General features: G+C 35.7%; 1 protein-coding gene across 1 annotated transcript in view; it reads right to left on the bottom strand.

The window, feature by feature from the left end:
- LOC131147922 (xanthine dehydrogenase 1-like) overlaps positions 1 to 13,141 on the bottom strand; it is a 44,584-nt gene that overhangs the window by 18,923 nt on the left and 12,520 nt on the right. The window contains exons 4-9 of the mRNA XM_058097578.1: positions 10,210 to 11,718; positions 9,680 to 9,922; positions 8,850 to 9,164; positions 2,729 to 2,968; positions 1,942 to 2,226; positions 1,329 to 1,550 (exon numbers count right to left, since the gene is read on the bottom strand). Coding sequence (XP_057953561.1) covers positions 1,329 to 1,550; positions 1,942 to 2,226; positions 2,729 to 2,968; positions 8,850 to 9,164; positions 9,680 to 9,922; positions 10,210 to 11,718 — 2,814 coding nt within the window. The remainder of the gene's footprint in view (positions 1 to 1,328; positions 1,551 to 1,941; positions 2,227 to 2,728; positions 2,969 to 8,849; positions 9,165 to 9,679; positions 9,923 to 10,209; positions 11,719 to 13,141) is intronic.

Below are 13,141 nucleotides of genomic sequence, written 5' to 3'. Positions count from 1 at the left end.
TCTACATCAGTTCTCTTTTTAGTGTCCTCAGCCATCAACGATCAAGCTATTTCTACATCTAGAGAAGAATAGACCACTCTGAAGCAATAGATAAGAACAAATAAATGCCTTTCACAAAAAGCCAAGAGTATTACCACCTCACTGTACAAGATGAGTAGAACTTATGAGTGGCTTATGTAAACTAAAAGGCTAAGGAACCATTAAAAAGTTAAATTCATTATTTCACATCTAGAAGGTTGGCCTATAGCACGTAAAACATCACTCCCAATGAAAAATCCAAAACCTCTTGTTCAGGTATGCATAGCAAAAGCAAAATTTCTATAGCTAATTTAGCAATTAACCCCCTCAAATTTGGACGTACGTAAATGTATATATCAGTGGTCTATGGAGAATCAAATTTGACTATAACTGTTGAGACCAGGAAATGTCCTCATATTCTAAAGTAGAAGATGCACATAGAAACCACATGCATTCCCCTATGTTCCCTACTGCATTTGGGCATGTATAAAGTGAATGGTGCAGATTCGGGGTTAACTGACAATATTGGTTGTTGTGGGAAATGGTGCTTTTTATGGCTTCTTTGGGGTGTGGGCAACGGAAATTTTAAGGGGATGTGTTTTTCAGATGTTCAGCGTGATTGGAAGACGCTTCTAAGGGCATGCTGATTTTAGTTTGCTGTCTTTTAATTTTTTGTGTTTTCTTTTATTTTATTTATTTATTTTGTTTTTCTGGGGATTCCTATATTTCGTTAAGGAGATGTCTTATCTCTTGACTGTATATTCTTTCTATTTCTAATGAATTTATTTTCATATATATATATATATATAATGACAACATTAAACATGCTAAGAACCTAAGCTATTTGCCATAACTAGGTAAAACAAGATTGTGATTCTTAATAAGACTAACTGCATATTCATTTGAATTCATAAACAACAGATTTTTAAAATGTAAGAATAGATCATACCAATAAAATATCAGACTAGGAATACCTTACCTTGAAACCAATCCCCAAAAATGAATAAAAAGAAAGATAGAACACACTCCTCACTAATTTTTATCATACAGCGAGGCTACAGGAGTTTAATTAAGTGATGAGAAATTCAGATTTTGGTTTAGAATTGTTGCTTACTGTAAATCGCACTCACTTCTCTCAGGCAGATTTGGCAGAGCCTTTCCCCTTAAATACTTCAGTTTTTGGAGTCAATGTGATGATCCTAAAGCGGTGTCTGATAAAACTTTATCATTTTATATTCTCTAATCATAACAAAACACTAATAGTAACTGTAGAGCTGAGCTAATTTTACCAACTCACTTTCAAGTAGTACCTGGTTCATGAGCTTTAATGTAAATGAGATCCCAAATTTCGTTGGAACCATAGCAATCCCACGCTTCTTCCATCGATTGTGAAGATTAAAATGGTCGATGTCATCACGTGCCTTCAAAAAATCACAAGACGTCTTCAGTTCACTCCAGAGCCGACCCAGTGTACAGTGTTGAAGTTGTTGACCATAATGTAAAACTGAGCCTTCATTTTGGAAATTAATTTCCTGAACAAAAAAAAAAAATTCAAAAACAGGCAATTAACAGATGATGAAACAACAACTTAAGTCCCACAACTCCCACTACATCGGGTTAGAAGCATAAAACCCTTTTTGCAGTTCTACTTATCTAGGGCAACATCCTATATGTCAGATTGCTGTTAAACACTTCCTTATCAAATTAACTACCTCTAGGTCTAGCCTGCCCCCTCTTACAGCCGCTGACATCAATTTGAAAAAATAAAAATAAATAAATAAATAAAGAGACAAAACAAAACAAAAGGAAAAAAAAAAGACAAAACAAAACAAAAATAAAACATAAAAACAAAACATTAACATGTCCAACAAAAATATGATACAGACACAACAGTAACGACATATCAAAGAGTATATAACTAACCCGTATCTCTTCAGGGCTTTTCTTGAGCTCAATGGCAATTCTTTGAATCCAGTTTTCAGCAATAAGCATACCTTGAGGACCACCAAATCCTCGAAATGCAGTGTTACTAGGTAAATTAGTGAAGCAAACCCTTCCCCTAATCCGGACATGTAGTATCTCATAAACATTATCTGAATGAAACATTGCACGTTCAAGGATAGCGAGCGACAGGTCTAGAGAATTGCCAGCATTATTGTAAATTTCAAGATCCAATGCCAGCACCTTTCCTTCATTTGTAAATCCAACCTGGATCAATTAAATTTGTTCCAATATTTAAACAGTAACCCAACATCAACCTCCTGAAGAATGCAATAGCAGTAAAAGTGGCATCCAGGACATATCTAATTTTAACCCTCTGCTTGGCTTCAACTTTGAGCAGAGGAATAAGCTTCTTCACTAATTCTTTCCACCAGATTCTTCTTTCCAATTTAAATGGATATAAGACTAGAACAGGATTGAGACTTTTGCCTACACCATGGAAATGCTTTGTAGGCTGGTGTCTAGTATTGTGTATATATATACAACAAAGGAAAACTAATATGGGGCATGAAGAAGCATAGTATCAGTATCCTGCTTGTTTTCCTTTAAGCACAGAGGATCAATTAAACTAAAATAAAATTTAAAATTTTTTGCCTGTATAAGCAATCCTGTAGGTTGACAATTGATGTTGGTGATATAAAATTTCAATCCAAAAGTGGCAGAGCATGATTTGAGCACTAAAATCCAAATTCTAATACAAAATTAGCACCTTATACTTTCCAAGAAAACTATGGCGCTGTCCAGATATCATCATGTCTGCGTCCCTGTCTAATGTGATCTTCACAGGCCGATTCAACAGATATGATGGAACAGATGCTGCAGCAGCAAACATAGCTGATCGTGTCTCTTTACCACCAAATCCCCCACCAATTCGCTTGGTTTTGCAAACTACTTTTGACATGGGAAGATCAAGGACATGAGCAACATACTTTTGGTGTTTTTGAGGGGACTGCATGCGAAGAGGAAGTGTGTTAAATTTATGCTCAGCAGGGAGGAAAAAAAAAAGGAAATAGAGGGAAAATAATACTTCCCAGAACAGAATGAAATAAGATGATCATTAGAGTAAAATTGTGTTGACATCAATGACTAATTATCTACTCATAGTCATGAATGACAATAATATGTGGAGAACACATGGAAACAAGTACTCATGAAAATCAGCTATATACACAAGCAAGAACTAATGAAAAACTACAGAGTTGCACACAGATGAAATGACGAAATAAGTAGAAGCGGTAAACACAATATCACAAACAAAGTTCTGCAACTGAAATAAAACTAAACTGAAACACGTCCACAGGCAGAAAACCAACAATGCATGATCTTCAGTCTCCATGCATGCATTGGATTCATATATGCAGAAAAGAAGAAAAATGAATATGAACAAAACCAAAGCCCCAAGTCTCATCATAAGCAGTCAGCCATATAAATAATTTTTGCTATTATGCTTGATCAAAGGCAACATCATCCAAAATCAGGAGGACCTTCAAATCCTATACTGTCTCAATCCATCTATTTCTATTTGCCCCTGACTCCCTACTGCCTCTAACCTCAATCAAAACACCTTTCTCATCGGCACACAATTGAATCTACATAGCACTTGCCAGCATACAAAACATCTTAAATGTGCAGCACTCCTAACAATATATATGTTCATTTCTTACTTTATTGTTTAAATTTTATTTTTTATCCTTCAAAACAGTTTCATGACAATTACATTTACTTTTCATCACATCCTAACACACACATAACTTGAGGTGTTCTTATACTTAATTTTCGAGGTATATGATGGTCACATAACATGTTAGATGAGTTTCTCCATTTAAGCCAACCTAATTTAGGTCAGGTAAGCAACATAAATAGTATGCCAAGTCAATGCACATGCCAATCAATCACATGTCATGGGTTGCTAAAAATTCTCCAAATATCAAAATAAATTGTGGATCATAAATTAGTTAAGCCTAATCCCAGCCAACCAATTTCATTGCAAATAATAAGATGATTTGAATCTAGCCATATCATTCCAATTTTATCAGACGTTTCCTGACTTACATTCTCCACACACTCCCCAATCCAAACCGGTTTCACAGGTGTTGAAGTACCTTGTGTGCTTATGAGTTTGTTTCAATGGGTTCCAAAACACCAGTTTTAATAGAGAAATATCTTGTGAACTTGTGCTTTCAAATATTTTTTTTTTCCAAAACTTTATTTTAATGAGTTCCAAAACACTAGTTTTAATATTGAAATATATTGTGAACTTGTGCTTTCAAAAAAAATTTTTATTCCAAAACTTCAGATTGCAGTTTATCTTCTGAGTGCATTTGAATTGAGTTTGCATGTAAGGATCATTTATCTTATAAACATAAATCTAAGGATTGAGTTTGTATGTTTTAGTTGCATCATTTTCTTAAGAAATCAAGCTTGCATGAAAAGTATTTTGAGATGCGTCTTTTGTCAATAAGAAGCATGTATGAGAAGCTCCACAAGAAGTATGCATAAGAAGCAGCATAAAAAGCTTCATAGTAGGCATGCATAAGAAGCTTCATGGTCCTTAGTGTTTAATGTTGTCTTGGAACTAATCTTCTTGGAATTGTTTTCCCCCTGCCATCCCAGCAGTATTTTCTGTCCTTTGTGCTCCCATAAGCTACAAATTTGAATATAAATTGTATTATGCATCAAATATGGTTGTTGGCCCTTAGAAATAATTTTTCTCTTGACTTATGCCGCCCTTTGAGTTTCCAATGCTTATATTTGAATTTAAATGCCTTACTCTAGTTGTTGGCAGCTGGACATTAACTCTTTTGTGGTTGGAAGCAATTCTTTCCTTGTGTTGTTTATAACTATGTAGGTTGTGCATCAAAAGAGGTAAGCTCAAAAAGATACATTCTGATATTAGAGAGAGCTGCTGTACTACTCACAGAGAGAGCTGAAAACAGAGATATCTTGCGAGAAAGGAAAAGAAAATTAGAGCTGCATTAAAACCCAAGAGCTTCCTTCATTGAGACTACACTTGATGGGGTGAGGAAAGAACAATAGCTGAATTGAGTTGACTTCCAGAGAACCTGGGAAGCTCTTCCTTGTTCTTGTGCTTTAATTTATCATCTTGTTGAGAAGTAATTTTGTGTTGTATGCTTTTGTATTCATTGCAACTCTATTGTAAAGGATCTTGTGATCCAATTTGGGTTTCTAATCGAGATTTATCATTTATGACAGGTTGCCCTAGTGCTCTTTAGCATGATTAAGTGAGGGCTTTCTAGCTGCAACGGTCATGAATCCGGAGGTGGTTTGGACATTTTGTCCAAGCGCTTTCTAGCATGACTTGATTTTGTTGGTGAGTTTCTAGCCCAAGGGATTTACCCAAAGTGTTGACAAGTTGTCTGCGTGCTTCCTAGCACAAGTCTTGTACTATTTCTTAATAGTGAAATTTCAAGCAAGTTGCTTGGGGGAGCGGATGCAGGTCACAGTTGACCAAACCACTATAAATTTATGTGCGCCTCTCTTGTTTGTAGGCTTGGTGCCCCACCCCCACCCCCCTGGGGGGGGGGGGGGCATTTTAGGGCCAACAACAGGCATTGAAATTGATATTTCTTAAGAGTTCAAGAAAAAGTCAAGCACGAGGGTATTCCCTAAACCCAAGTTTCAATTTAAAACAACCTCATTCAATTCATACTGAGGTTGTAAATACTATTTTGGCAATAAACCAGTATAGTAGCATTTTCATATTGTACTAGTCAAAAATTGTTTCTTAAAAAATTGATATTAATTTATATTTTAAAATTTTAAAGCCAAACATAATGTGACCCTAGTACCAATACTTATGACTAATGAAAAAATGATACTTTCACCAGTCCATTGTTTACAATCTTGACTAGAATTATGACTGTAATGAAAAAATGTTACATTCACCGGTCCATTGTTTACAACCTTGACTAGAACTGGTAGACATGCATGCATGCATGTCCATAAGATGGAATAATTGCTCGGAATGAAAGAAATTAAATCCTACTTGCAAACAAATTCCTAAATGTTTACTTTTCAAAAGGAAACATAAATAAAAGCATTGGAAAGAAAGGATTATTTAGTGAGCTTAGACAAGGGAAGAAACCTAGATCCAGAGGAGGCCTAAGAAGGGAAATTAGTCTTTAAAAACACCTCTTTAGGCAGAAATTTGTAGTGTCATTTTCATTTAGAGGTTGAATTCCTTTGGCATTAGGCGACTAAGGGTAAAATATGGGCTCCAAAGGATTGGTTCGGATGCTAAGGTAGAGGGAATACCTGAAAATGCACATCTCAAATTTATCCTACTCTCATTTCTTTGACTGAGATCTCCCACAAGTCTATCCTCAATCCACACATGACGTCCTGCACCGCTGCACCAATGTGTAAGCAAAGGATATGCCCTTTGCAATGGACAAACTGACTAAGAGCATTCAAAATAAGGTTTCATGGTGTATGTTGTTTGCAGATGATACTGTATTGATTGATGAAGCTAAGGACAAAGTAGAAGCTAAGTTAGAATTATGGAGAGAAGCTCTGGAATCTAGAGACTTTAGGATAAGTAGAAATAAGATAGAATATATGAAATGTAATTTTAGTAATGATAGGAGGAATATTAGAGATAAATTTAAACTTGATGATGAAGAAATAAATAGCACTTGTAGATTTCGATACCTTGGATCTATTATTCAAGCTAAAGGAGAAATTGAAGATGATGTAATGCATAGAGTTAAAGCTGGTTGAGTAAAATGGAGAAGTGCTTCAAGTGTGCTTTGTAATCGTAAAATACCCTTAAAATTAAAAGGGAAGTTTTATAGGACAGCTATAAGACCAACTATGCTATATGGGTGAGAATGTTGGGCGACAAAGAAACAGAATATCCAAAGAGTAAGTTGCCGAGATGAGAATGCTTAGATGGATGAGTGGTACAACACTAAAAGATAAATTAAGGAATGAACATATTCACGGTAACTTAGGTGTAGCTCCTAAAGAAGATAAGATAAGGGAGGGACAACTTATCCTTGTTAAGTCCCCAACTAATCATAATTTCCTCTTAAATAATTTTACTTGGAAGGCTAAGCCTTCTTTTTAAGGTTACTACTTTTGTTTGGTGCATGATTTGAACAAAACAATACTAATGACAGTTTGCAAAGAAGGACTAATAAGACTTTATTTTACCTAATCTTTTTGTGCTGTGCAAGCAGAGTGGTCAGACAGCTGCCCACTTTTTTCTGCATTGTTCTTTTACTTGGAAATTTTATTTTACTGGGATAGAAGCATTGTTCTTTTACTTGGAGACTATGGAATGATTTATTTAAAATTGTAGGAAGAATTTTAGCTTAACCTGAATGCTTTCAAAGATATGTTTCTTATTAGATTTTGAGGCTTTGGCAAAGGAAAGATGCTAGAATTTGGTGCAGTTGTGCTTTAATGGCCATGGTGTGGTACATTTGGTTAGAGAGGAGTTCAAGAATTATCTAGGGCCAAAATTTCACAGCAGTGTTTGCTTTGGGAGAGGGTGGTCTTCTATGCCTCTCTTTGGGCTTTAGTGGCAGGTTCTTTTCCAGGAGTTCCATTTTTTCATAATTTCAAAGAAACTGGCATGCTTTGTCATGTTGATTATGCTACAAATTTTGCTGTGTTCTTTTGTGTGTTTATGCTCGTGCGTTGACTTCTACTCTCGTGCTTTTTATATTCTCTCTTTATTTAATAAAATTTTCTTTTCTTCTCAAAATAAATAAATAAAAGCAGATAACTGCTTTGGAAATCTTTCACAAAATACTCTCTCGAGCTAAAATGTTTACTGCATAACCTCTTCAAACTATCTATTATAGTCACCATCCCACCTCCTGTCAATGCATCATTAGAATTTTGTATGATATCAAGTCGTAACTCGTAATTGAAGACCAATGTCTAAATCATTGTGTATGGTGGTGTGGATGATGATGCTTATATTTTTATCAAGCATTACACCTATAACTTACCAAGAATTGTCTTTAGAGTTTGCAAATCATTAGTCACCCAAGAACGACAAACGTGTCTTCACTATTCTCTCCTTTCTTTCCCCAACTAAAAGGTAATGCTAGTCAACCCAAATTAACACGTGTACTTATGATATTCAAACAGCACACGCATTCAGTGTCACTTAATTTCATCTGAAAATTCTAACAGCAAGGGAGGTTACTCACTGTTGTAAATAGTTTGAGAGGGTTCCATGGTGATTCTCAGTTTAGGGGAAATATTTCCAATCAACCCTCAGTAAAAGGGGTTTTGCGAAACCAGCCCAATGATTGATATGGTGTGTTAGTTGGGCACTCTTTCCCCATCCTACTGGATATTCTAGCTGCATCATGTGGTGGATGATGCCTAGTTTTATGAAAGTTTCTTAGTTTTATTAGTCATCTTCATTTACTTTAACCTTTGCAATGAGAAAATAACAACAAACCAAAGATCTAAAACAAATATGACCAACATCTAAGAGGAAAAAAAGATATTCACACATTTGAGCAAATTTTTTCTCACCCACAAGTGCAGCCGCCCCAGCTGCCAACAAGGAAAATCGTTTTTAAGTTTTCTCCTTCTTTTCATTAGTTTGTCAAGATTTTCCACCCAAATATTCAGATCAATTTATTTTCTACAAAAGCATATTAAGAAGAGTGATTTTAAAATTGTCAAACTTTCGGGAAACAGCTATTGGGATAAAGAAAAGTTACAATTGTGTCTAAATAATTTTATTATGAATCGAGTTTGTATCCTACCACTGAATTCATGGTCAAAGAAATTATTTGAACAACTTGATGAAGATGCTTAAACTTAGAAGGAATATTACTTACTTGAGTAGATGAAATCATATAAACCTCGTTACCTCCATCCATTGTCCATACCAAACTGCTATGTGGCTCCAAGTAGAAGTGTTCCTGACCTCCTACTTGAACCTCCCCCTCTACAATCTTGTAGCATTGCCCTGACTTAAAACATTGATCCACATCCCCTTTCCTCAAAAGCCTCTCAGTATTAGGATGGAAACTTCTAGATTTGATGGCATCCTCTATGGATAAGATGGGAGAGAGCTCTTCATACTCGACATTAACCTTTCTTGCTGCTACTTTTGCATTTTCATGTGTGTCAGCTACAACAACACCTATAATCTGCATGAAAAATTTACATATAACCCCATGGAACAATAGGGGTAGGAGAGATAGGATTCCAACATCCAAAGAAATAAAACATTTGACATCGCAATTTTTTGGTTGCAAAGAATAAACAAGGCACACAAAATAACAGAAAACAGAAGACAGCATCAAATGTTCAAAATAACACCTGATATGAGTTTATTTCAATTGTTATTGCATTTGAAATATATTGAAATAACATCTGGCACAAGTGTATTTCAATCGTCATTGCATTTGAAAAGAATGTATTTTGATGGATGTGTAGGGAACTTAGGTCTTTCTTGGAATTTCATGAAGGGAGATTGATAAAAAATTTTAATATCATACGTAGTAATGACCACATTTTCAGTAACAGACTCATTCTTGAAGGTGGGTTCATGTTTTTTTAAGTGCTATTTAAACCATTAAATATGTGTAATTCCAATGGGACTCCCAATTAAGTCTAAAATAGATTTAGGCAGATTAAATAAATCATATGGAAAGCATTAAACCTGACCAACACAAGTGACAAACTCTGAAGCAAAAAGTTCCTCGTCAGTAATAACTGGCCCAATTTTATTGTTGCCTGGCAAGTCTTTAGCAAGAAATATCCCAACAAAACCAGGTGAACTCTTTGCTCCTGAATCATCTATTGAAAGTATGCGGGCATGAGGTTTTCTACTCAATACTAAGGCAGCGTGCAAACCATTAGGAGGCATTGGCGTGTCGTCAGTGTACTCAGCCTCTCCTGTAACCTGGAAATAGTTATGATATTGATGACAGCATCAGGAAGCGACCCTTCAGTACGGATGCAACAATATAGCACATGCATTCAATATAACCATGAACCTCATATGAGATTTAAGCTTGAGCTAGGTCACAGCAAAATGTAACCTTGTGGAAAGAGATTATAGTTTTTTTTTTTTTGGCATAACACATACCAAAAGGAGAACAAAGATCAACATCTGTTATCTCAGTAAAGATAAAATTGTTAATGTGAAAGTAAAAACTATAAAACATTTCTTTCCGAGCAGTATGCTACCTGAAGTCTTGATGATAGATGAACCTCAGGCAACCCAACAGCTGTCCCATGTTTCCTAATTTCATAGTCTTGGCTTCCTATAACTGGTGGCCGAGAAAAACTGTGTACTGCTGACATATGGGATGATGGTATCCTGTCTGCAAAGGATTTCTGCTGATCCATCTGATGAGAAACCCACAGGAAAAACTTAAAGAAGAAGCTTAGTGTCAAAGATTTCCGAAACTCCACCATCCCACCAGGTGCGTTGTCCTTGAGCAAAATGTCATCCTCTAACATTTTCAAAGCACCCTGCAATAGGCCCTGATTCCAATTCTTTCCAATAAGAAATTTGTTTGTTTTTGATGCAGAAAGAGAGACTGGAGCAACCCCACCATAAACAATTGATGCATCAGAAACTACCCACTTTTCACCCTTCTCCACAAGATAAACACGCATGCCCCCATTTACAAGTGCAATATCATCATCCCTTCGGTGGGCCTGCTTAAATTCTTTCACATACTCAAAGGGCCTACTCCATGGTAAAAAAATTGACATTAAGATTTCATCACTTGCCAGATCCACTTTGCGATAGCCCAGGAAAAAATTTTCTGCTAGGGTTGTCCTAATGTTCCCTTTGCAGTCAATAATTTGAAACTTTGCTCCTGCAGCCATCCAGAGTGGATTCAGGTCTGATATTGGACTAGCAGTACAAATATTCCCACCAACAGATGCAACATTTTTTATCTGCGTCCCAGCAAACCATTTTATCTGTTCAACAAGGGCCTTACAACATGACGTTTCATGACTAGCACGCTCTGCCACAACCTTCCTTAGAACTTTCAGGAGTTCTGACAGTCTTACTGCCGAACCTATCTCCAAGCCATCATCCTTGACAATCAATATATTAAGTTCAGGTACATGCATGACAGACATCAGAACTCGATATTGGATCCTCTTTAACCTCATTTCTATTCCTACCTCAGTGTTACCTACCACTAACTTTGCATCTGGGTATCTTCCTTTTAATGCTAAAACATGTTGAAGTCTCAAGGGTCTATACCACTTAAGCCCACCAAATCCATTCAAATTCAAAGGAATCAATTTTCTCAATAATAGTTCAGGAGGAAAAATAAGCTCTTTTTCAGTGTATATGCTTCCATCTGTCTCACTATAAAAGATTGGCTTAATCCTATGAGCACAATCCATAGCTTGTTTGACAGTATCTCCATCACTTGAATTTTTTGATCCACATGAACAGGGTTTACCAGTTGCAGGGCAAACAGAATCACCTTCTTGAGGTCTTGGAGAAGATCCATCTATATACAAAGAATCATCACTTTTGGCAAAGACGCGAAATGCATCAACTATTGGTCTATAACCTGTGCACCGACACAAATTTCCGGCAAGGCTTTCTTCAATCTGCGCTTCACTTGGTGGTGTTTGGCTTGACCTTGATAATGCATACATGGACATAATAAAACCAGGAGTGCAAAATCCACATTGTGAACCATGAGACTGTGCTAATGATTCCTGCAGAACATTATAGACTAGGTTGAGAATTTCATTTTACAAACACAATATTTCCTCTTTAACACATTTCTTTTATTATCAAAAAAGATTATAAACACAAATTTTCACTTAGCAGAATTCTTTTTGTAGCTAAAACTTTCACTTAATAGAAAATGACCAAACAAACATATATATAATTTCACAAATCTGAACCAGTGTATGTAAATTATCTTAAAAAACAGAAGAAAGTAATTGAATGAAAGTGCATTCATAAGGATTACAGTACGTAAACAAATTTTAACCATGGCTTCCATTGTCAAAGTATAACTTTCATGTCACTTTGACCTGCCAGCAGAGATTATATCATTTCCCGCAATGGATTCTTTCTGCATCCATGTCCAAAAAGCTTCTGTACTATGAGTGTACATATGCTTCCCTCTTTTGGAAAACTTCCATTTAAAAAAATCATAATCCGCACCCAGCAGAGGACAATAATTCCTCAAAATATTTTTTTCCATCTGTCATCATCTCCTTTCAACAAGTAATAACTTATCTGATAGATAAGCTCTTATTTCTTGCAGGTTTGTTCAGAAAAAGTTTCACCAACAATCCTGGATCTGGTTTCCTCTTTAAAATACACTGATGAAAGTTCATAAAAACATAAAAAAAAAGTTATAATAAAAAATTATTTGATTCCCACATGCAGTGACCGCTAGATTCATGAAGAGCTTGAACCCAGAAGAAACCACTAAAATGTATGGCTAATTTTTTATGTGGGAAAAGCATCTCAGTATGCTCATGTGCCTGGACTGGTTTACTAATACCACCAAATAATTGGGATTTGACCAAATCTTACTTCTCAGCAATAATCAAATATTAATTTCAATGAAGCCTACTGTAAAGAATCATATGAAAAAGTGATGTTTTAAGTCAATATGAGATATTTTAGAGTCTCTAATACTGATGAATTCTGAGCATTGTCCTGCAATGAATATGATTAATTATTGCATTCAAGGCAGAAGTCAACAAGTTAATATTGGGCCGACTATTTAATTTCATAACATTATCATTCAGAACCTATATTGTTCGCCTCAAACTTCAAACTTCAAATGTTAAGCAATATTGTTGCATATAAAGAAGATGAATAACATTACCCAACAACAACAAACCAAGCCTCAAGTTTCAGTAGGCGGGGTCGGCTACATGAATCATTTTCGGCAATTTACACGATTATGAGCATTTTACTACGACAATTTCAAGGGCTATAAATCCTTCTATTAGATCACTCAAGTTATTTTAGGTCAGTACTTGGCCTATGTTGCATATGCCCAAACCATATGAGCTGCCCCCTCTATTATCTTATCTTCTACAAGTGTTATGTCTAACTTACTGCGAATATGTTCATTTCTTAATTTATCTTTGACGTTACACCACACATCCACCT

The sequence above is a fragment of the Malania oleifera genome, chromosome 2 (genome assembly GCF_029873635.1).
Source record: "Malania oleifera isolate guangnan ecotype guangnan chromosome 2, ASM2987363v1, whole genome shotgun sequence".
In the NCBI taxonomy this organism is placed as follows: Eukaryota; Viridiplantae; Streptophyta; class Magnoliopsida; order Santalales; family Ximeniaceae; genus Malania; species Malania oleifera.
Note: the sequence above shows the minus strand (reverse complement) of the source record. Positions and strands in the feature narration are given on the sequence as shown.